The sequence below is a fragment of the Engystomops pustulosus genome, chromosome 6 (genome assembly GCF_040894005.1).
Source record: "Engystomops pustulosus chromosome 6, aEngPut4.maternal, whole genome shotgun sequence".
NCBI classification, from domain to species: Eukaryota; Metazoa; Chordata; class Amphibia; order Anura; family Leptodactylidae; genus Engystomops; species Engystomops pustulosus.
In genome coordinates, this window is record NC_092416.1 from 70745865 (window position 1) to 70767751 (window position 21887).

Sequence of the window (21887 nt, forward strand, 5' to 3'; positions counted from 1 at the left end):
TTAAACAACAAGTGACAGCTGCAAACACTAATCATATTTGTTTTCCCCATTAAGGAGAAAGTGAACATCACCTTAGATCACAGATGTCGCATCTTTCAGAATATTCATGGTTCTGAGGGTGAGTATATCTTCCCATGCATATATGTAATAAAGTATATTGTAATAACGTAAAGCAGATCACCCCCCCCCCCCCCAAAACCCTCTTCCTTTTTATTAAGACCAATTTCCATGATTACATTTGTGACAATAATGTAAAGTTTACTGTAAATATAAACGTCCAATATACAGAGTTCCCTCCTGACTTGTGTTTATGCACAACAGCCAATGTGTACAAAATGAACTGCAGTGTAAAGCATTGGCCAGGGACATAACAGCCTATGATGAAAGAGATCTTCTAAATAAAATGTATAAAAAATACATATTTGTATGAGGAAGTGATATGTATGTCTGTCCTTTTCAGGTGATGTTGTATTAAAGTTTGAGAATGGGAGAGTAAGAGCACGGAATATGGTTTATGACACTCTACCTGTCCTTATAAATGGAAAGGGCCCATCCAAGGTAAGGTATTACAATAAATGTAAAGGATCTATAATTAACCCCATAACACATTAGGACGTACATGTACGTTGTGAAATGCGGTCCGTTGCCGCATCCTGAAGTACATGTACGTCCCACCAATCGTCCAAGCCGGTGTGATCGCTGTGGAAGCTCGACTGTGTGTAAAAGCCAGGCTCCCTCACTAACAGCTGGGATTGGGATACTCATGATCCCTGCTGTTTAACCGCATACATACTGCATGGTGACTGCTATGTCCATAGAGCAGTAACAGGTACTGCCTCCAGGGGTGCCTGGACCAGTACCTCACCGTCTAAAGATGGTCGGCTACTGGGGTGTCTGCAGGCTGTTATTGTTGCGCTGGAATACCCCCTAACAGTGGGCTATCAGAGCTCAGTAATGGCAGGCTGCTGCTGCTGTTTTGTATCTGGCTGATTTGAACAATAGGGGGCATCCCACGGGTGTTTTTTTTCTCCCACTTTTGGTAAAAATGGGGAAAAAAACGGGGTTCACCGCTTTTAATGGGGGAGGGGGGAACGGTGTGGGGTGCCCCCTTTTGTCCAAATCAGCCAGATACAAAACAGCAGCAGCAGCCTCCACTGTTAGGGGGCTATTCGAGCACAACAATAACAGCCTGCAGCCGCCCCACTACCTGACCATCTATAGACGGTCAGGTACTGGATTGTACCCAGCTCTTCCCGGTACCCCTGGTGGCGGTGGGTACCGGGGTAATGGTATGAGCGTTAGTGTGAATTTGCCAAAAAAATTAAGGCAAACACTAAGGCCAGCCCTTAGTAATGAGCACCGTCATGTAGCCAGTGGCACTACTATGCCAAACTATGAAGAGTAGAAGAACGATATTCAGTTTACCCTTACTCGCAAAAAAGAATGGAAAAAAACGGCGCAAGGAGGATACAGGTTAAAAAGATCCAAAAAAATAACCAGTAAATGTTAGTACAAAATTGATTAATCGGAGAGGCAGAGGATTAATCAATTTTAAACGAAGTAGTCCACAGCAGGCATGGTCCTGGCAGACAAAAAAACCAATTAGGAGAAAATAACTCCTATTATACTGCCCCTATGTACAAGAATATAACTACTATAATACTTCCCTCTATGCACAGGAATATAACTACTATTACTACTGCTACTATGCCATATAACACCGCCAGCAAGTCCCCTGTATATAGCCAGCCCCCCAGCCTGCCTCCCCATAGCATAGAGCCAGCCACCCCCACACAGTATACAGCCAGCCCCCACACAGCCAGCTGCCCCCCCTGCATACAGCCAGCCAGACGCCCCGCCCAGTATATAGCCAGTCCCCCCGATATATAGCCAACCCCCCCCCAGTATACAGCCAGCCCCCCAGTATATGAGCAGCCAGCCCCCCCCCAGTATATAGCCATCCCCCAGTATATAGCCAGACCCCCTTGTATACAGCCAGCCCTTCAGTATATAACAAGCCCCCCCCTGTATACAACCAGCCAGCCCCCCCTGTATACAGCCAGCCAACCTCCCCCTGTATACAGCCAGCCAGCCCCCATGTATACAGCCACCCCCCCAGTCCGTTGCCGCATCCTGAAGTACATGTACGTCCCACCAATCATCCGAGCCGGTGTGATCGCTGTGGAAGCTCGACTGTGTGTAAAAGCCAGGCTCCCTCACTAACAGCTGGGATTGGGATACTCATGATCCCTGCTGTTTAACCCCATACATACTGCATGGTGACTGCTATGTCCATAGAGCAGTAACAGGTACTGCCTCCAGGGGTGCCTGGACCAGTACCTCACCGTCTAAAGATGGTCGGCTACTGGGGTGTCTGCAGGCTGTTATTGTTGCGCTGGAATACCCCCTAACAGTGGGCTATCAGAGCTCAGTAATGGCAGGCTGCTGCTGCTGTTTTGTATCTGGCTGATTTGAACAATAGGTGGCATCCCACGGGTGTTTTTTTTCTCCCACTTTTGGTAAAAATGGGGAAAAAAACGGGGTTCACCGCTTTTAATGGGGGAGGGGGGAACGGTGTGGGGTGCCCCCTTTTGTCCAAATCAGCCAGATACAAAACAGCAGCAGCAGCCTCCACTGTTAGGGGGCTATTCGAGCACAACAATAACAGCCTGCAGCCGCCCCACTACCTGACCATCTATAGACGGTCAGGTACTGGATTGTACCCAGCTCTTCCCGGCACCCCTGGTGGCGGTGGGTACCGGGGTAATGGTATGAGCGTTAGTGTGAATTTGCCAAAAAAATTAAGGCAAACACTAAGGCCAGCCCTTAGTAATGAGCACCGTCATGTAGCCAGTGGCACTACTATGCCAAACTATGAAGAGTAGAAGAACGATATTCAGTTTACCCTTACTCGCAAAAAAGAATGGAAAAAAACGGCGCAAGGAGGATACAGGTTAAAAAGATCCAAAAAAATAACCAGTAAATGTTAGTACAAAATTGATTAATCGGAGAGGCAGAGGATTAATCAATTTTAAACGAAGTAGTCCACAGCAGGCATGGTCCTGGCAGACAAAAAAACCAATTAGGAGAAAATAACTCCTATTATACTGCCCCTATGTACAAGAATATAACTACTATAATACTTCCCTCTATGCACAGGAATATAACTACTATTACTACTGCTACTATGCCATATAACACCGCCAGCAAGTCCCCTGTATATAGCCAGCCCCCCAGCCTGCCTCCCCATAGCATAGAGCCAGCCACCCCCACACAGTATACAGCCAGCCCCCACACAGCCAGCTGCCCCCCCTGCATACAGCCAGCCAGACGCCCCGCCCAGTATATAGCCAGTCCCCTCAATATATAGCCAACCCCCCCCCAGTATACAGCCAGCCCCCCAGTATATGAGCAGCCAGCCCCCCCCCCAGTATATAGCCATCCCCCAGTATATAGCCAGACCCCCTTGTATACAGCCAGCCCTTCAGTATATAACAAGCCCCCCCCTGTATACAACCAGCCAGCCCCCCCTGTATACAGCCAGCCAACCTCCCCCTGTATACAGCCAGCCAGCCCCCATGTATACAGCCACCCCCCCAGTATACAGGCAGCCCCCCCCCCAGTATATAGGCAGCCCTCCTGTATACAGCCAGCCCTAGGTATACAACCAGCCAGACCCTCTCCCCCGGCGTACAGGCAGCCAGCCCCCCAGTATATAGGCAGCCCCCCCTGTATACAGCCAACCCTTCCAGTATACAGCCCCCCCCCAGTATATAGGCAGCCCTCCTGTATACAGCCAGCCCCCAGTATACAACCAGCCAGACCCCCTGTATACAGCCAGCCAGTCCTCCTGTATACAGCCAGCCCCCCATTATACAGCCAGCCAGCCCCCCCATTATACAGCCAGTCAGCCCCCCAGTATACAGCCAGCCCCCCTGTAGACGGCCTGCCCCCCTGTATACAGCCTGCAACCCCAGTGTACAGCCAGCCCCCCTGTATACAGCTTGCCCCCCCAGTATACAGCCAGCCCCCCTGTATACAGCAAGCCAGTTCCCCGCCCAGCACATAAAAGTAATAAACCATGAACTCACCTTTCCGCTCCAACCTAAAGTCCGCTACTCAATACAGTCCGGCCGGCAGTGAAACATCCATGAGCGCCAGCTGCACACAGAATATGACGTCGGCAAGCAGCCGGCGTCATAGTCTATGTGATGCCGGTGCTCACGGAGCTGAACTGCATCCAGTAGCGGAGCTACGGGGGAGCGTCGGAAAGGTGAGTTCATGGTTTATTATTTTTTGACTAGCCCACCGGTTTGCCAATCTCTAGTTATAATCACTTTTAGTGACACAGGGCAGATTTAAATAATCAGGCTTAGCCCGAAAACCCTAAAGTGGCTTGGTCCTTGGGGTTAAAGGTATTGTTTAAGGTTACAAAATATGTCTGGCATCAGAACCTAGTGAAAAAACTGCTCACAGGAGATGATGGGTCTGATGAAACCGCTGAACTGCAGTTCCAGACACAAAGTGAACAGGTGTGGTACAGTGTTTTAGAGTCAATCTACATAAGCTACTGAGTCACCTCTGAAAAACATGCTGTTACTTATGCTTTACTGATCCTCAGTTACATCCTGGATTATATTCCAGAGCTGTACCCACTATTCTGTTGGTTGAGTCACTGTGTATATTCATTACATTACTTATCCTATACTGATCTGGTGTTACAGTTTGTAGTTCTATTATTAGTACAATTATAACAATGAAATAGTAATATTAATAACCTGCACAAAATATAAATAACAAATAAATAAACTGTCTTTTTTTCAAATTCAGTTTGACAGTGAAATTTTGAATTTTCATGTATGTGATTCTCATGGATCCTCATAGATTTAAGTATATCAGTGAACCAAAGTAAAACAAGGCAGATAAGATTTAATGGATCAGTCTTAGGAATTCAGTAAATAGAACCATGAAATAACTTTAATGTAGCTTTGTTCTGTCCGTGGCCATTTAACCCTCTATTAGTGTGATTAGACTCTTATGGGGTTATTTGTCAGGGCTTTCTTCTTCCTATGTATGTGAGTGCTTGGCTTGCAACACAAATTTAAATGTTAAATCTCGTGCTTAGTCCGAATCCGTCGGATCGTGCGACGGCACGCCCCCCGATTTGTGCGTGTGCGTCACAATCCCGGCGCGATCCTCAAAAAGTCGGTCGCGGGACCTTTAGTAAATAAGCTCCTCTGTGTGGCCACTGCACTGTAACTAGACACAATAGACCTCCATTGGGGTCGTGATCACCTGTCCCCATTCGGTCATGTGCATGGGGCCTTACTGGGGCTCTTATAGATGTCCCAGTTACAGGAGAAAACTTGGAAGAGAAAAATTCTTTAAAAATATTGAAAAATACAAAACTGTGGATATGTCCACCATGAGTCTTTTATGACGTAATGGGGCACATATAAAGTTAAGCCCCTTCTACACTGGCGTTTTTCACGCGCGAGTTCTGCGCGTGCATTTGACGCGCAGAAATTGCATTGCACTCTGTCCCATTGTATTCAATGGGTCTTTCTTCACTAGCGTTGGTTTTCACGCGCGTGCTTGCGTTCGTTTGCACGCGCGTCAAAATCGCAGCATGCTCTATTTTTGCGAGTCACGCGCGTTTTTCACGCCCCATTCAAGTCTATGGAGATGCATCAAGAACGCATTGCACTCGCAATCATTGCAAGTGCAATGCGAGTGCAATGCGTTTTAAACGTAAGGGTTGCTAGGTGACCAGAATAACAGTATTTCCCCTGCTCGCGAACGATCATTTAATTAAAAAAACACAATGAAGAACAGTGAAGAATAGAATAAAAACAGTGAACACTGTGAACACAGGATCATTTAAGAGAAAAACACAGTGCAGAACACAGTGCAGAATAGATTACAGATGATCGGCACATCTGCTTACTTGTCGGGAGATACGCGCGGAACGGTGCGAACAAAATAGCATGTGAAGAACAATATATATGTGTGAAGAACACATTGCAGATGTATTTAAACATCTGCAATTTGTTCTTCACACACATATATAGTGTTCTTCACATGCTATTTTGGGCGCACCGTTCCGCGCGTATCTCCCGACAAGTAAGCAGATGTGCCGAACATCTGTAATCTATTCTGCACTGTGTTCTGCACTGTGTTTTTCACCTAAATGATCCTGTGTTCACTGTGTTCACTGTTTTTATTCTATTCTTCACTGTTCTTCACATCTGCTAACTTGTCGGGAGATAATATACACGGGGAACAGTGAAGAATAGATCGCAGATGTTTGCAACTTATCAGAAGACATTATTTTTCAATAAAATAACCCATTTTAATCCAAAACCATGGTCCCTTTGAAAAATGCTCGATTCTCCCATTGACTCGCGCGTGAAAAATGCGCCGAAAACGCAAAAAAAACGCTAACAACACGCGTGTGAAAAACACAAAAACGCTAATTACTCCAAGGAAAAATGGAACAAAAACGCAGCCAAAAACGTCAGTTTTTCACGCATTGCACCCTGACGTGAAACGCAACGCTAGTGTGGAAGAGGCCTAAGAGAGAACACACACACAATATATATATATACAAACAGGCGGCCCCTACACCCCTAGTTAAAGACGGACCTCTCTGGCCACTGTGACCTTTGGTGAATCTCTCTGGATGCTTTACTACAGTCTTAGACTGCATTGAACAGCTGTAAGGTGTCTGTAATGAAGCTTTATTGATAGTTGATAAAAAAAAATTTGGAAACTCTAATTGTCACTGGGGCAAAAAAAAATTTGTCTGGAGCTCCAATTCTAAAATATACAGTTTCGACTTGCATACAAATTTAACTTCAGAACAAACCTATGGAACCTATCCTGTGCGTAATCAGGGGACTGCCTGTATTATATATCATAAAGACAGTCGCACAACATTAATTTATGATGGTCATCATAAGTTAATTTTAAAAATAAAAAAAAAAATCTACGTTACAAAGTAAAACTAGCTAACAAGGTACTTTTAACATTTTGAAATTTTTAACTATCCCTATGTTTCACAAAAAAACCCGCCAAAAATGTTTACAGTATAGCACAAAAAAAAGTTATGGCCCTTAGACCAACATGAAAATCCACTAAATATGCCCCAGTTTTTAAAACCTTTTAAGTCCTGGCAAGAAAGGGGTTAATAACAATATATTCCTCCCCTCAAATACGGTAATAACAATTCCTGCTATTGTATATTTCACATTCTCACTATTCTACTGGTATATTACCATATATTCATCCCGAGTAACATGATTCTGTACTATAGTGAGTATGAGGTTTTATATGATTTGCATTTGTTTTTCAGCTTCTTCTGAACTATCTGGGAAATTACGTTCCTCGAGTGTGGACCTTTGAAACCGGCTGTGTCATTTGTGATGAAGGCTTGAGAAGCCTGAGCGGATTGAAGGTAACAAACTAAATGTCAGATAACCTGAAATAATCCTGAACATTTTTAATGGGGATTACTGCCAAATCACTGGTGACTAACCTACCTCCATTTACATTAGAACATTAGGCCAGTGGATGGTGAGTTGTGCCGCGGTTTCTAATTCCTTAGCACATAGATTTATGCTATGGATTGTTCGTCATTGGTTTCTACAGCAGACTTCCTGCTCCTGTTTGTCCAGACTAACACTTAATTTCTCTTTTTCCAATGCATTTAGATAGCAGATACTCAAGTAGGTGTGGACAGCTCAATGCATATAAACCATGTCCAAAAGGGACTAAATCTTGTCTGTCTGTGTTTCAATCTTCCAAGGTTTTCATTATGATCAGTAACAGATCTTTTCCCCTTTGCTTTGGTAGACTGATGACTCCTTCCCATTGGTTGTGGTGGGCATCTTCATTGAGCAGCCAACGCCATTTGTTTCTGAGTTTTTCAAAAGATTAAGTAATCTCCAGTATCCGAAAAAAAGGATCCAACTCTACATCGCCAACCATGTAAGTCATACCGGAGCACAGCAATGTGTAGATACCTTACCCCGAGATCAGAAGGTTGTTTGTTACAGAATGATACTCGATTGTGTTGTGTCTCATAAATGGTTTTATTGGTTAATGGTAACCAAATTGTTCTGGTGTATTGTTTGTTTTAACCTTCTAACCCTTATTCACTGTCCCCAGGAAACTCATCACCAGAAACATGTAGAGAAATTCCTGCAGGTGCACAGCTTAGAATACAATAATATCAAGTATGTGGGACCTGAGGAACCACTTTCTAACTTTGCCGAAGCTCGGAATGCTGGAATGTAAGCGCATAGTTAAAGTGCCAGATTTTACTATTTTCTTTGGAAAAAAATAGCAAACTTGGTCCCTTCGAAGAAAAGATTAAATTTTACCCACTGGTTCATAATAAACGAAATCACAATAAATGCACAGTTACGGGGGTGCACCGGATCAAAATTAAAAAAAAAATCACAATAAATGCACAGTTACAGCGGTGCACCGGATCAAAATAAAAAAAAATGACAATACATGCAAATTAAAGGGTTGTGTTGCTATAGGATAAAGGGCAGTTTTTGAGCAAAAAGGAGCTGATGTATGCATAAAACAACCCCAGCATTTCTAGAGCCCAATTTTTTTTAATTTTTTTTTTTAAATAATAATAAAAAATTTCTAATGCCTTATCAGATATTATATGAAACATTTAGATATATGATGTCTTGTATTTCCTTCTCTGTTTGTACAAAAAAAAAACAACCTCAGCAAGAGGTTTGGGTCCTTGAAAGGATGGGTCCCCCCTCATGACATCAATACAGTTTAAATCTACCAAACAAGGGCCCATCCAATTCAGAGTGGATCTATTATGCATTAGCTTTGGGCTTCCCAAAAACAAATCCATGATCATGTGATAAACACGTAAGCCACTGACACCTCTTAACTATGATAGGTCATAAAACATTTAAGTATCTAATTTTGAGTTTCTTTTCTCTAGGGACATCTGTCGCCAGAACCCTGAGTGTGAATATTATTTCTCCATTGATGTCCAGGTGGTTCTGAAAAACTCCAGCGTGCTACGGACTCTGATTGAACAGAACAAGTAAGGAGCCATGTTGGAGGCAATGAATACCATGTGCCTGGTGCCTGTTAGAAGATGTAACTATTGTCTCTTTTGTCTCTCCACAGGTCAATCCTTGCTCCTATGGTCAGCCGCAATCAGGATCTGTGGTCAAACTTTTGGGGCGCATTGAGTTCGGATGGGTTTTATGCTCGCTCAGAGGATTATATAGACATTGTTCAGAGGCAAAGAATGTGAGTATATAGGGAAAAGTGTAAGAATGTTTTCACCAACATCCGTTATCTCCGGCAGAAGTTTCATACTGGAGCCAGAGATAACTGATGACCTTAAAGCTGCATGTAGCATCTGCATAGGTGAGGCAACATATGGGGTAACACCTGGTGCACCCTTTAATAAATTGTATAACATAGAAAACTATGGGATGATTCTAACATCAGTTTCCTCCAGCATTTCTCACCCACACCGGAGGATCAGTGATGCCTTGGGCCGTATGGACGCACCCTACGTTATTAGATACTTTAAGGGCACAGGTCAGGACCTGGTAAACTAGTTGAGTGTGTGGCATTAAATGACTTCCTGATTGTGTTTTATAGTGGAATCTGGAATGTCCCCTACATCACCAATGTGTACCTAGTGAAAGGCAGCGTCCTCAGGAAGGCACTGAGCCAGTACGACCTCTTCCACAGCGGAAATCTGGACCCAGACATGTCGTTCTGTGACAATGTGCGGAGGAAGGTCAGTGAGAGAATCAGACTGAAGATTAGCATTTTCTATTGAAAGCTACTAAATTGACTATAAACCAGATTTTCTACACTCCTAAATGGTATTGGTGAAATTGGTGAATATAGTCCATTCAAGTGCTACAATACTGGTGAGGTTTATAACTTTCAGTCTAGGGCCAGGACCGGAGGGAGCTCACTGAGGATTACCTACACTGATACATTGTAACAAAAAGGAACTGAATGAGCAGAAATAGCTTATGATGGGTTTTCAGCAACATTTCTATACTTTTGTTTTTACTGAGACACTGAAACAAGGTCTATTAGAAACAAACTACATTATATGAAATTGGACTTGTAATGTACTTCATGTGTTATTCACATAGAAATAAACTCCATAATCAGATGACTACAATTTTCAATATGGGAGCAATCTTTATATATTTAGAATCAATAAACACAGACCTGTAGCTGCACTCGGTAGGATTCATTCATGACAATTCTCACTAGTAGTGGTCACGTGCCAGTGACAATACAAAGACAGCCTTACTGTGTGAGACAACTGTCTGGCTGCAAAATATGGAACAGGTTCTATTCCACTATCCCATGTTCCATGTTTGTGACCGGGCAGTTGGCTCACACACAGGGCCATAGAAACGAAAGCCATATGTGTGATCCCATAGAAAGATATAGGGGGGCGGGAGGGGGGGGGATCTGCTAGCTATTGAAATAATGGTTATTGTTTCACCTAAGAACAGGACTAGCTGTCTGCAGGATCTGCAGCTGGAGCCAGACTTAGATAAAAAAGTGTCCCTGGAACACTTGTGTCCATGTTATTATGCTCCCTTATTTCTGTTCTTTCTTCATACGAAATATCATACAACTGTTTTATAATTCCCCTGCAGGGAGTCTTCATGTTTGTGAATAATAGACAATCATTCGGCCACATCCTCTCCCTGGAAAACTATAAGACAACTCACCTTCACAATGACTTATGGCAGATATTTCAGAACATCCAGGTAAGAATTTCTCAATGAATTTGAGTGAAATTTGAAGTTATATCATTGTCTTTCAATTATAAAAACTGTTTCTGTTTTTGACAGGACTGGAAAGAGAAATACATTCACCCCAATCACACATTGGCCCTTAAAGGCAAACTGATAGAATCAGTGAGTATTCAAAAGAATTGTACAAATTAAAACGTTCAAAATTATGAAATTGATTAATATAACATGGGAATAGTGACTGCTTACAGTCACTCTGGCAGTATTTCAGGACCATTATTAAACTAGTATTCTAATTTGGGCATTTACATTTAATTAATTGACTTGCCATAAAATAATAATAATAATTCTTTATATATATAACGCAAACAGATTACATATAGTTACATTTCTTCAAATAGATGTTATCTAAAAAATATACCTGTGTGAAGATGATTTCCCATAAATGTCAGCAAGTTGTCCCTTCAAAACGAGATTGTTGTCCTTAGATACAACCACCGATGCTGGAGGGATTGCACAAAGAAACAAATATTTTTGCATATCTAATGGCCAGGAGTTACTGCATGTCCCACCTCCGTCCTGTGGTAAAGAATGCTGAATCCAGGTGGTTGGGTGCCTTAATAGCGTATGTGTGACCACTGCAGAGGTAGTAGTATCCAAGGGCAGCTATCTCGTTTGTAAGAGACAACATGCCTACTTTTTTGGGAAATTATCTTCACAGAGGCCTTTTTTTTTAATAACAAGCAGTTGAAGATATGTGTATATAAGGCAAATGAATTGAACTAAATGTGAATACCTAGATGGGAAATACTTTTTAAGCTATAATCCGTAATGACTACACAGCTCACTTTATAAGAGGACAATAGAGTTTAAAGAAAATCTACCATCAAAATCTAGCATGATAAACCAGGGGCACTCACTCATAGATCCAGGTACCGTGACTGTGGTAATCTTCTTATATTTGTTATCCATGGCCGCTAATATTAACTATTAAAATTATGCTAAATCAGCATGATGGCTCAGGGGTGTATCCAGAGCCCCTCAGGGATGTCTTTTCACTGGTTGTTACAATGAGCAGAAAATATCTCCCCCCTCCTTCCTGCTCTCCCTTCTCCCTCTGCCTGTGTAATGTAGCAGGAGCAGGAAGTGCAGGGGAAGGGGAGACCTGCTCAATGAGGGGCTCTGAAAACACCCAGCCACCCCAAAATCTTATATTAGAAGGAAGGAGGTTATAGATAACAAAATAAGAAGATGACCACAGTCCCGGTGCCTGGATCTATGATTAAGTGTCCCTGGATTATCCACTCTTTTGATGGTAGATTTTCTTTAAGGTAATTTGGGGGAATTTCTTTTTATAATCTTGTACTTGTTTTCTTTACTCAGCCATGTCCAGATGTGTACTGGTTCCCAATATTTACTGAAACTGCATGTGATGAGATTGTGGAGGAAATGGAAAATTATGGACAGTGGTCAGGAGGAGGTAACAGGGTAAGGAGCAGATATCTGGCTCATAGCATGCTGCACTCACTTTGTTTCTATAGTACGAACCCAAACTGATAACATTCAAATTACATTTGACACAAAAATGGATACAGATAGCACTCCAGCACTCTTATATAAAACATAGACCCCATTTCTTCTTCATACAGACTCTAGGCCGCTATTACACAAACCCCAGCCCTATATACAAATACCAGGCCAGACTTGACATAACCACACAGACCAGTAGACCCCCTGTTAACTGATCCATACAAAATTTCAGAATCCCTTCTTAATATCATATCCAAGACCACACATGTCAGTCAGATATTCCCTGATTATAAAGACAGAGGGAAGGAGTAGATGATAATGGTAGAAATAGTAGATACACACATAATGGAGGCAGACATGGCAGGACACACACAACAGAGGTTAAAGTGCAGAAGGAGAATGCGCTGCACAAGGTATTGTAAGTCTGTACCCTAGAAACTAGCAATGAGACATCATTGAAGGCGCGGGCAGTTTAAGATTTTATTTCTGTTCTCTGGCATATCCCCTGTACCCTAGGTTAAAAGTACTGCCCTGTACACCTATAAAGAGGTTTTCTGAATTATTGAAAAATGTTCCAACAGTAGTATGTTTTTTTAGAAGATATCTATATACCCCTTTTTCGCATCATGGTGTACTTTGATTCTCTGTTTTGTTTCATGGGTAATTAATGATATTAAGTCCTCATTGCTGCGCCCATCAAAGGGTAATTCCGACAAAGAAAATATTCTTAAATATACTCAGGATAACAAAATTACACATTCTTTAATTCACTGTTATTTCCAAAAATACAGCATTTCACAGATATAATTCCAACCTTTCTTCAGTCGTAGTTTATACAATTTTAGTTATCCCCGGATACAACCATAAATCTTTTGACTATGGTCGGATACTTCTCATGAATAGCTTTTCAAGTCTGCACTCTGCTGTGCTCTTTGCCTCCTGTCCCTTCCACCTGCATGACGAGACCAGCTCAGACACAGGCACTTCCTGCAGGCAAGCAGCAGTGTGCAGAGACTTACTCTACTAGGTACAGTGAAGGGTCTGCTTAGAGAGTCTCAGCCCACACTGTGGAATGTTACACTGACCAGCTTAGGAAGTGATAGGAGATAAAACATCAATAGAAGTAAAATTATAAAATAAGGGGTTAAAAATAATCTTTATTGTGTAAATATCACTAGGGGGGATTAACCTCTCAAAGACACCGAGATTGGAAAAACTCTGATCCCGGGTGTTTAACCCCTTACACGCCACGGTCAAACATGACCACTACGTGTAAGTGTCCCCCTACCCGTGGATCAGCGCTGAGTGAAAGCTAAGTTGTCCCTCAAAATGGGAGTTATGGCAATTTTCATGAAAATAAGAAAAATCACACCTAAAGTTGTAAGCCTCATAACATCCTAGAAAAATGAGAGGATGCACAAAATATAATTCCAACAAAAAGATTCCAGAAATGTTAATTATCAAGCTTTTTGGGTAGTTTTACTTTCTGCCTGGAAAGCAGAACATTTTAAACTTTGAAAATGAAGAATTTTTCAGAACTTTTGACAAATTTTCATTTTTTTCAGAATGAAACGCAAAACTTATTGCTTAAATTTTATAACTAATGTGAAGTACAATGCGTCACGAGAAAACAATCTTAAAATCACCGGGATATGTTAAAGCGTTCCGAAGTTATAACCAATTATGGTGACACATGTCAGATTCAAAAAATCGAGTCTGGTCACTACGCTGAAAACAAGCGTTAAAATTAATAGGCAAACCCCATTAATATAAACCCCAGTAAAAAATAACTGGATGCATGTGCTGTATGCTGCTGAAACCATTGATTGGCTGCAGGGTGACATGATGTATAGCAGAAAATGACCCAAATGCTTCTAGTATAGATTATATTTTATTTCATTTCTAGTGCCTAAACCTTTTTGCTTTGTATTGAAGGTTCTAGTACTGCTATTCTTAGAAATGCTCAGCAGATGGCGCCATTGTCTATACAATACATTTGTGTCTACTACCAGCTACAGTCTTGTGAAGGGACTGCAGAACATACTTCTACCTAGTAATAATGCCTTTTCTTACAGGATGAAAGATTGCAGGGAGGATATGAAAATGTCCCAACAATTGATATCCACATGACCCAAATTAATTATGAGAAAGAATGGCAAAAATTCCTGCTGGACTTTGTTGCCCCCATTACAGAGAAGATGTTTCCAGGTTATTACACCCAGGTAGGTATAGTGGAAACCTTTATCTAGAGGAGGGGGGAGTGTAGTGTGTTGTTCCCTGTCATGTAACTTAGGGGTTAAATCTTTTAGCGAGAAAGAAAAAGAGTGTTGTGGCAGCCCAACAAATATGGGCTGCCACGCTTCGTATATGTTAGGGGTTAAATCTGTTCCGGGCCCCAAAGTTATAATTTATCATTCTAAGTACCTGTTTATCCGTATAAGTAGGTATGACTGCACCCTCTGCACCTGTTTTTCCCTTTTAGATGTTTTGTAACAAATTGCTGATTATTGGGTATACTTCTCTTGGCTTGCCCAGCATCTGGTGTAGTTAGTGGTGGTTAAAGAAACAGTATAATAAGTGTAACTTCTCCAGCAGCATGACAGTATAGCAAATGAACCACTACAAAGTGGTATAAGGCCTCGGGCATACTGCAGTGCGCTGGAGAGGAGGAGGTGGAGGTGACCCCTCCATAGGAAAATAGTGGTGCACGGCCGCACACTGGGGAAAAGATAGAGCATGCTCTGTGTGCGGCGCGGAACGGTGCCACACGTGTGGGGCCGGGCCGCCATTGCTGTCTATGGGGACACATACATCCCCACAGATGTCCATGTGAATGAGGGCTAAATGTTGCCCATGAGATAGGCGCAAAATGACAGCCAGCTCACGGCCACCATTGAATTATATTATGCATGGTCATAGTACGGCGAGCACACTGACTAAGGGTTTGGTATCTGTGCTGTAGGACAAGCTTCTACACTGTAACAGACATATTTATTTGTACTATATGTGTGCCTAAAAATATATAATTATTATTTTTGGTGCGGGCTATAATAAATGAGGGGAAAGGTTGTCCGTGTTTTTACATCATAATCGGGTTGGTTGGTCATATTAAACTGCGATCATTTGTCAGTAGAGAGGCAAACTGTACAGTGCAGTTTACCTCACAAATGTGAAGGGTGCACTACGTTATTAAATACTGGCGCACGGTCTTCAATTATCTGGCGCACCCTGCACTGCTCTGGAAGTTTGGACCATATTTATTTAGGTGCATCTTTAACACACATTGGGGCACATTTACTAAGGCTCCGAATCGCTTTTTTCCGCCGGGTTTCGCAAATGTTTTCGATTTTGGCGCACGCGATCAGATTGTGGCGCATCGGCGCCATCTTTCACGCAACAGAAATCGGGGGGGGGGGGGGGGGGCGAGGCCGTCAGAAAATCCACGAAATTTAAAAAACGAATTGTGTCGCAAAATCAATCACATGCATCGGGAATAGGTTGGTGCACTCCAGCGGACCTCGGCGGTCTTCAGTGCAGCAGTGACACCTGGTGGACATCGGGCGCACGACCTTAGTGAATCGCCTGAAGACCCGAATCCTCATCGGAGAACGCGCCGCTGGATCGTGACAGGCCCGGGTAAGTAAATGACCCCCATTATGCGGCACAATTCTGTCGAATCACTGTATTAAATGTGACACAAACTCTGACTAAGCACTAACACGCTGCTTTAGGTGCTTATTTTTTCTGTCTTCCCGGACACAAAATTGGCGCAATCACTTCTTAAATACATGTGCCAGATGTTCTTTCTAGTGCAAAGTCAGACAGAAAACTGACTGGGCCAATGTGTCTCACAGCAATGCGACTGAGCCGCTCCGCTCTGTTATAGAGCGCTGCACATCTCCTATAGAGGAGCTTAGTAATCATTTCTGACTGATACATGACAGCCTTTCTCCTATTACATCAGAATGACATGAGAAACCTAAGGGAAGGTTTTACAATCATCACATCTGTGTCTTCACTTCTACAGGCTCAGTTTGACTTGGCCTTTGTTGTGCGGTACAAACCTGATGAGCAGCCGTCCCTTGTCCCGCACCACGATGCATCAACCTTTACTATTAACATAGCACTGAACAGCGTGGGACAGGATTATGAGGTCAGTTACAAAGTGACTCTGATGGATTTGAAGTATTATGAAAAGTTGTTACATGGTATATGATAAACGCCTCAGTTAACAAGGTCCAGACCTTCTTCATTTTGATATATAATCTCAGTACGGCTAGAAAATAACTAATAGTCTGTGATCAATGTTCTGTTACAGGGAGGTGGCTGCAGATTCCTCCGATACGACTGCTCCATAAAGGCTCCAAGGAAAGGATGGGCCTTAATGCATCCAGGAAGACTAACCCATTACCATGAGGGACTCCCAACCACAAAAGGAACCAGATACATTGCAGTCTCTTTCGTGGATCCTTAAACCAAACTTGTCTTACAAGAACTATGGAGAAGTTACAATGTAACACTGAGAAAGTATTATGAGGTTGAGGCCATGTTAGCAGGACAGCGATCACCACGTGGCACTTTTAAGATTATCTTTTTGGATAAGTACCCAATGAATCTGTGAGAATTGTTAACATTACAGACTGACTTCCAGTGACCGAGCCTTGGCAGCGAACAAAAGGCAAATCCAATCATTTGTATGTTTTGTTTTTCCCATATGTGTTAAGATTTTTTGTCGTTCTCAGGTTCCAGATTTCAGCTTTGTATATTTGAGATAAATTTTTATTATGATTTGAGTTTATTGTAATGAGTACAATGGGTCTATGTAAGGCTCATTGTCTTATAAACAATTTTGTAAAGAAGACGCAACCTGAGAGTGTTACACTAAGGCCTCATGCACACTAACCCACGGCCCCATTGCTTTGGCATCACTGCACTGGCAACGTACCATCTGCCTGCACTGTAACAGATAGGGTAGGTCCTATTTTTGCCCGTTTTTGAGGTGTCGGCATTCATTTCCTATGGACCTCGGCGGATTGAGTGACGCCCACCCGTTGTCACCCGTGGGGGATTACGGCCCGCAAAATGCATGAGGCCTAAGGAGCAGAATAGTTAGAAGCCTTTATTTTAAAATATTTTATATATTAATGTGAATAATGATTAAAATGCACCACTCCTAAATTCCTGAACCACACTAGGTATATTAGACTTTCCATCATTAATAGTGGAAAATATAGTGCAGAAGCCCGTGCCATTTTTTCTGCTATGAATAACAAAAGTTCCATAGAAATTAATGAGGAACATAAGGTGAATGGAAGCTCTTCCGTTCACCGTCGGTTTTTCATTTCCCTTACACTCTCCTAAAACAGTGAGTGTAACAGAAATCTCTGGCACAGGTGATATTTTGCTATAGTCATGCAAAACATTTTTGCTCTAGTACACAATATATTTAGTGGGCGCCAGGGAATCTCACTATTATTGTGCCTTTTTCTGATATTTGTATATTTTGTAGCAATTTACAGTTGAATCTGAATTTTTTTGATCATTTTCTTTCTGCAAACCCCTGTTCTGGTCACACTTATTACATCACAAAGTGTCTCAACAAATGCAGTTACTGTTTTGTACGGTTTTCTTAGGACTTTTACATTAAAAGACTTGTTGTGTGGCTTGTGTCTGACTCTCTGGTGTGTATTAATGGGTGAAATGCATTGATTATTTACAAAATGCCAACATTGTGGGAAAAGGGCCCGTTATTCACACCATTAAGATCTATCCTTAATTTTTATTCATCTAAAAGTGCATCCAACTTAGAGGACAGCACACATTTTAGGGGATGGGTTAGTACACTTCATTATATGGAGGTGTTCCATCTTTCTTTTAGAACCCCCCAGAAACCAAATACTGCATCTAGACATTTTCTAATACAGACCCCAGACCAGGCCATAAATAATAATACAGCCATCAGAACTGACATTAAATACAGTGCCAAAACCACACAATTAATAATAGAGATTCCAGAGCAGGCGCCTAACAATACTAGAGACCTCAGAGCAGACATTGATAAAAAATGGAAACCCCCATATCAAACCAGTGCCCTCCTCCCACCTCAGAGCAGACATTAAAGGGGTTGACCACTCTTTTACATAAGTTGCTCATGTGTCTTCACTGCCTTAATAATAATCCCTGCATGTTCATCAAGTGATGCAGCAGTCCTGCTACTTGCTTTAGTGATGTCTGCAAACTCTCTGTGGATCTTTGTTTACATGTCTGAACACTTATGAATAGGAAGGGCTGTAGCAGGAGATTATGGCTCCTAAGGCTACCTCCTCTTCCCCGGTGTCTGTCAGATGGACTGTGACACAATCATCTCTCAAAAAGTAAGCAAATTGGCAAGTTAAAAGAATATGCTCAAGTAATTTGTATCATTCAATCCAGGACCCATTGATTTGGTCATTCTAGTCCATTTCCCCTTCCTTCTCAGCAAAGCTATATGTCTTTCTCCTTTTTTTAACAGTGATATCATTTCCAAATCACAAAAAGACAGACGCATTACCCTGATGGCATCTTTTGACATACTCAGTTAATTTAGATGCTCTTTCTCCAGTTTCTTAGACTTATTTACAATGTTCTCTAAATCTTATATATGGACATCAGATCGTTTTACCTTTATAGAACAACCCACACAGACAAAAGATCACATATAAGAACTTGTATAATGGTCCAGCCATTCTTTATAAAGGAAATTAATAAAATAATTTAATAAATAAAAATTCTGCTGCTTGAAGCACCCATCAGCCACCATCTTATTTTCAAGGTCCAAGGTCAATGGGACAAAAGAAAAGCCACGAGCTTGGTATATATCTGGTGTTTGCAGATAACCGACGGAAGGGGGACATAGGATGGATTAGTAAAGAGAGAGTTGGCATTTCATGCAGTTAGCTAGTGAGATAGACTTTACTAGAGAGTAGTTTAAAGGGCACATTTGAAACTTTAGTCTGATAGACTGGGGAAGGGCATTCTAGAGAATTGGTGCAGCTCGGTAGAAGTCCTGGAGACATGAGTGAGGAAAGAAAAGCCGCTCTCTGTGACTCAGGGGATGTCATAGACCAGGTTTTGAGCCAAAATTTTAACCCCACGCTTTCCAAAATACACTTATTATCCAACATATACCGGAGCCATTGTCTGCTGCTGTGGCAGTTAGAAGCTGAACCGTGATTGGTTGCTGTTTTGCAGCAGGTCATTAATATGAGCTCTGAGCTTTGATTGGTTACTTTAGGCAATGAGTATAAGACAGCTCATGTGTGAGGTAAGATGGATAGGGATAAACAGATAGGGGGGAGATTTATCAGAAATGTATGAGGTAAAACCCATCCTGTTGCACATGGAAACCAATGAGAGATTAGCTGTAATTTTATAAGCAGCTGTGGGAAAATGAAACTTGACAAATTAACAGTCAGAGACAAATCCAGAGACAGACAAAGACAGTTGGAGAAAGTCAGAGACAATCGAAGACAGACAGTGTAAGAGACAGACAGTCACTGACAGACATAGACAGTCAGAGAAAGTCAGAGACGGACTGAGAAACTCTAAGACAAAGATGTTCAGAGACAGACACAGTCAGAGAGACAGTCAAAGACAGAGATGGTGGGACAGTTAGAGACAGTCAGAGAAAGTCAGAGACAGACAGTGTCAGAGACCGTTACAGTGAGAGAAAGAGACCGGCAGATATAGAGACATATAGAGTCATATGCAGAGACAGACTGAGAAACCCAGAGACAAAGATAGTCAAGAATAGACAAAGACAGAAATGGAGACAGTCAAAAACAGACTCTGTCGGAGACCGAGATGGTCAGACAGTCAGAGATAGTAGGAGACAGAGACACTCGGAGAGGGGGGCAGGTAGATACCGACAGAGACAGTTAGAGATACTCAGAGACAGTAACATAAGACAAGACAATCTATTTGTTGAAGTATCGTGTCAATCAACCTTCGTAACTCCGCTTCCAGCTGTCAATCAAGCTGAGGTCATTTCCTTTTAAAGTTATATATAAATTTGTCCTGTATACCATAAGGTTATGTATGTTTTTTATGAATGGAAGTAGATCCAGGTGCAGGATTGAAAGCGTCGCAAACAATAATCACATTGGGGCTCATCTACTAAGGGCATCGCGCAGGGGATTGTGTTGCACGCGATCGGATTTTGGCGCATCGGCGCAGGCTCGCACGCGACAGAAATCGTGGGGCGTGGCCGTCGGACAACCTGATGGATTCGGACAACGTGCAAGATTTAACATTTAGAATTGTATTGCACTTACAAGCACCAGAAAGAAGAAGGTAAACTCCGCCGGACCTCGGCGGGGAAGCGACGGATGCAGGAACTCGGGCGCAAGAGCTTAGTGGATCGCACCGGACTTCATCCTCGTCGGACCGCCCGAATCGGGGACACGACTGTACCATTTAGGTAAATTTGCCCCATTGTTTTTAAATCTATGTGGAATGTATGCAGAGCCATTAGCCTGACTCCGAAAAAGCTCCTTGTGCTCCTTGATCTCTATGTCCTCTAGAGCATATCAGTGGGATCTGAACTTGCTCTAGCATCGGAGCCAATAGCAGGCGGCGTACCAAGACAAACTCACTAATAAAAGCCTATTAGCCTATTCCTTTTACAACAAGGTGAGCCTGAAACATCATCAGATAACCCACTTATATTAAAGATACCTTTAAATCCTGTGCCCTTCTCTCTTTGTTTCCTTTTGCTCTGTTTCTTTCCCCCACCTAGGAGAGAACACTTAACATTTCCTAGTTCCTTTGAAACCTCTTCCTGAAGGGAATCGTTGCCTTCTGATTGTGAGCCTGCGCCACTGTGTGGGAATATAAACAATTGCTAGCAATTTTGCCAGAATTCTTATATCAAATTGTAGACACTTGTTAAAAACTTGTCTATAAATTCAGTGAACCAATGTAGGAGGTGATAAGAAGTAAGCTGAGGGGGGCAGCATTTAAATTTTCGTCTCGGGCTGCAAAAGGGCTAAAATTGGCCCTGTATACATCAGTGTATGATTGTATAAATGTATGAATGTGTAGATGTACATATGTGTAGATGTTATATGTATATGTATTGTATGTGTATATATGGTTTGTATATACTGTATGTGAGTGTATGTATATGAAGGTGTATGTGCTGCATGGGGAAGATTTATTATATGCATATGATAAAGCCCCACAGCCACAGCGGATACATAATGAGACTTAGATCTCATTATGCATCTGCTAGTGCGCTGTGCTGGTGGAAAAAACCTACACTAGATCATGTATGATTTTTTTAATAAGCTTGTTGTCCATGCACTTTAAATTCACTTATTATAGATACTGGCTAAAGCCGCGTGTATATTTTGATTCAGGGGTTTTATACAATTTATTCATATTATTACATTTTCACTTGGTTTCATCATTAATGTGGGTCTGTTCTCTTTACCCTGACATTTCCCTGAAGGGTGCCATGTTCCACCACTGGGTGTCAGTATAAGTCCACATTACTGAGTGAATAAGCAATGTACCATAAATCTGTTCTTA

The 21887-nt window shown here is 42.2% G+C and overlaps 1 protein-coding gene across 1 annotated transcript in view; it reads left to right on the forward strand.

Annotated features, from left to right (window-relative positions):
• PLOD1 (procollagen-lysine,2-oxoglutarate 5-dioxygenase 1) overlaps positions 1-17975 on the forward strand; it is a 28773-nt gene extending 10798 nt beyond the window's left edge. Inside the window, exons 6-19 of the mRNA XM_072156441.1 lie at positions 55-118; positions 461-558; positions 7355-7456; positions 7855-7989; positions 8170-8294; positions 8981-9085; positions 9172-9297; positions 9658-9799; positions 10689-10802; positions 10887-10952; positions 12171-12275; positions 14393-14539; positions 16345-16470; positions 16636-17975. Coding sequence (XP_072012542.1) covers positions 55-118; positions 461-558; positions 7355-7456; positions 7855-7989; positions 8170-8294; positions 8981-9085; positions 9172-9297; positions 9658-9799; positions 10689-10802; positions 10887-10952; positions 12171-12275; positions 14393-14539; positions 16345-16470; positions 16636-16791 — 1611 coding nt within the window. The 3' untranslated portion in view covers positions 16792-17975. The remainder of the gene's footprint in view (positions 1-54; positions 119-460; positions 559-7354; positions 7457-7854; positions 7990-8169; positions 8295-8980; positions 9086-9171; positions 9298-9657; positions 9800-10688; positions 10803-10886; positions 10953-12170; positions 12276-14392; positions 14540-16344; positions 16471-16635) is intronic.
• The last annotated feature ends 3912 nt before the right edge of the window (positions 17976-21887 follow it).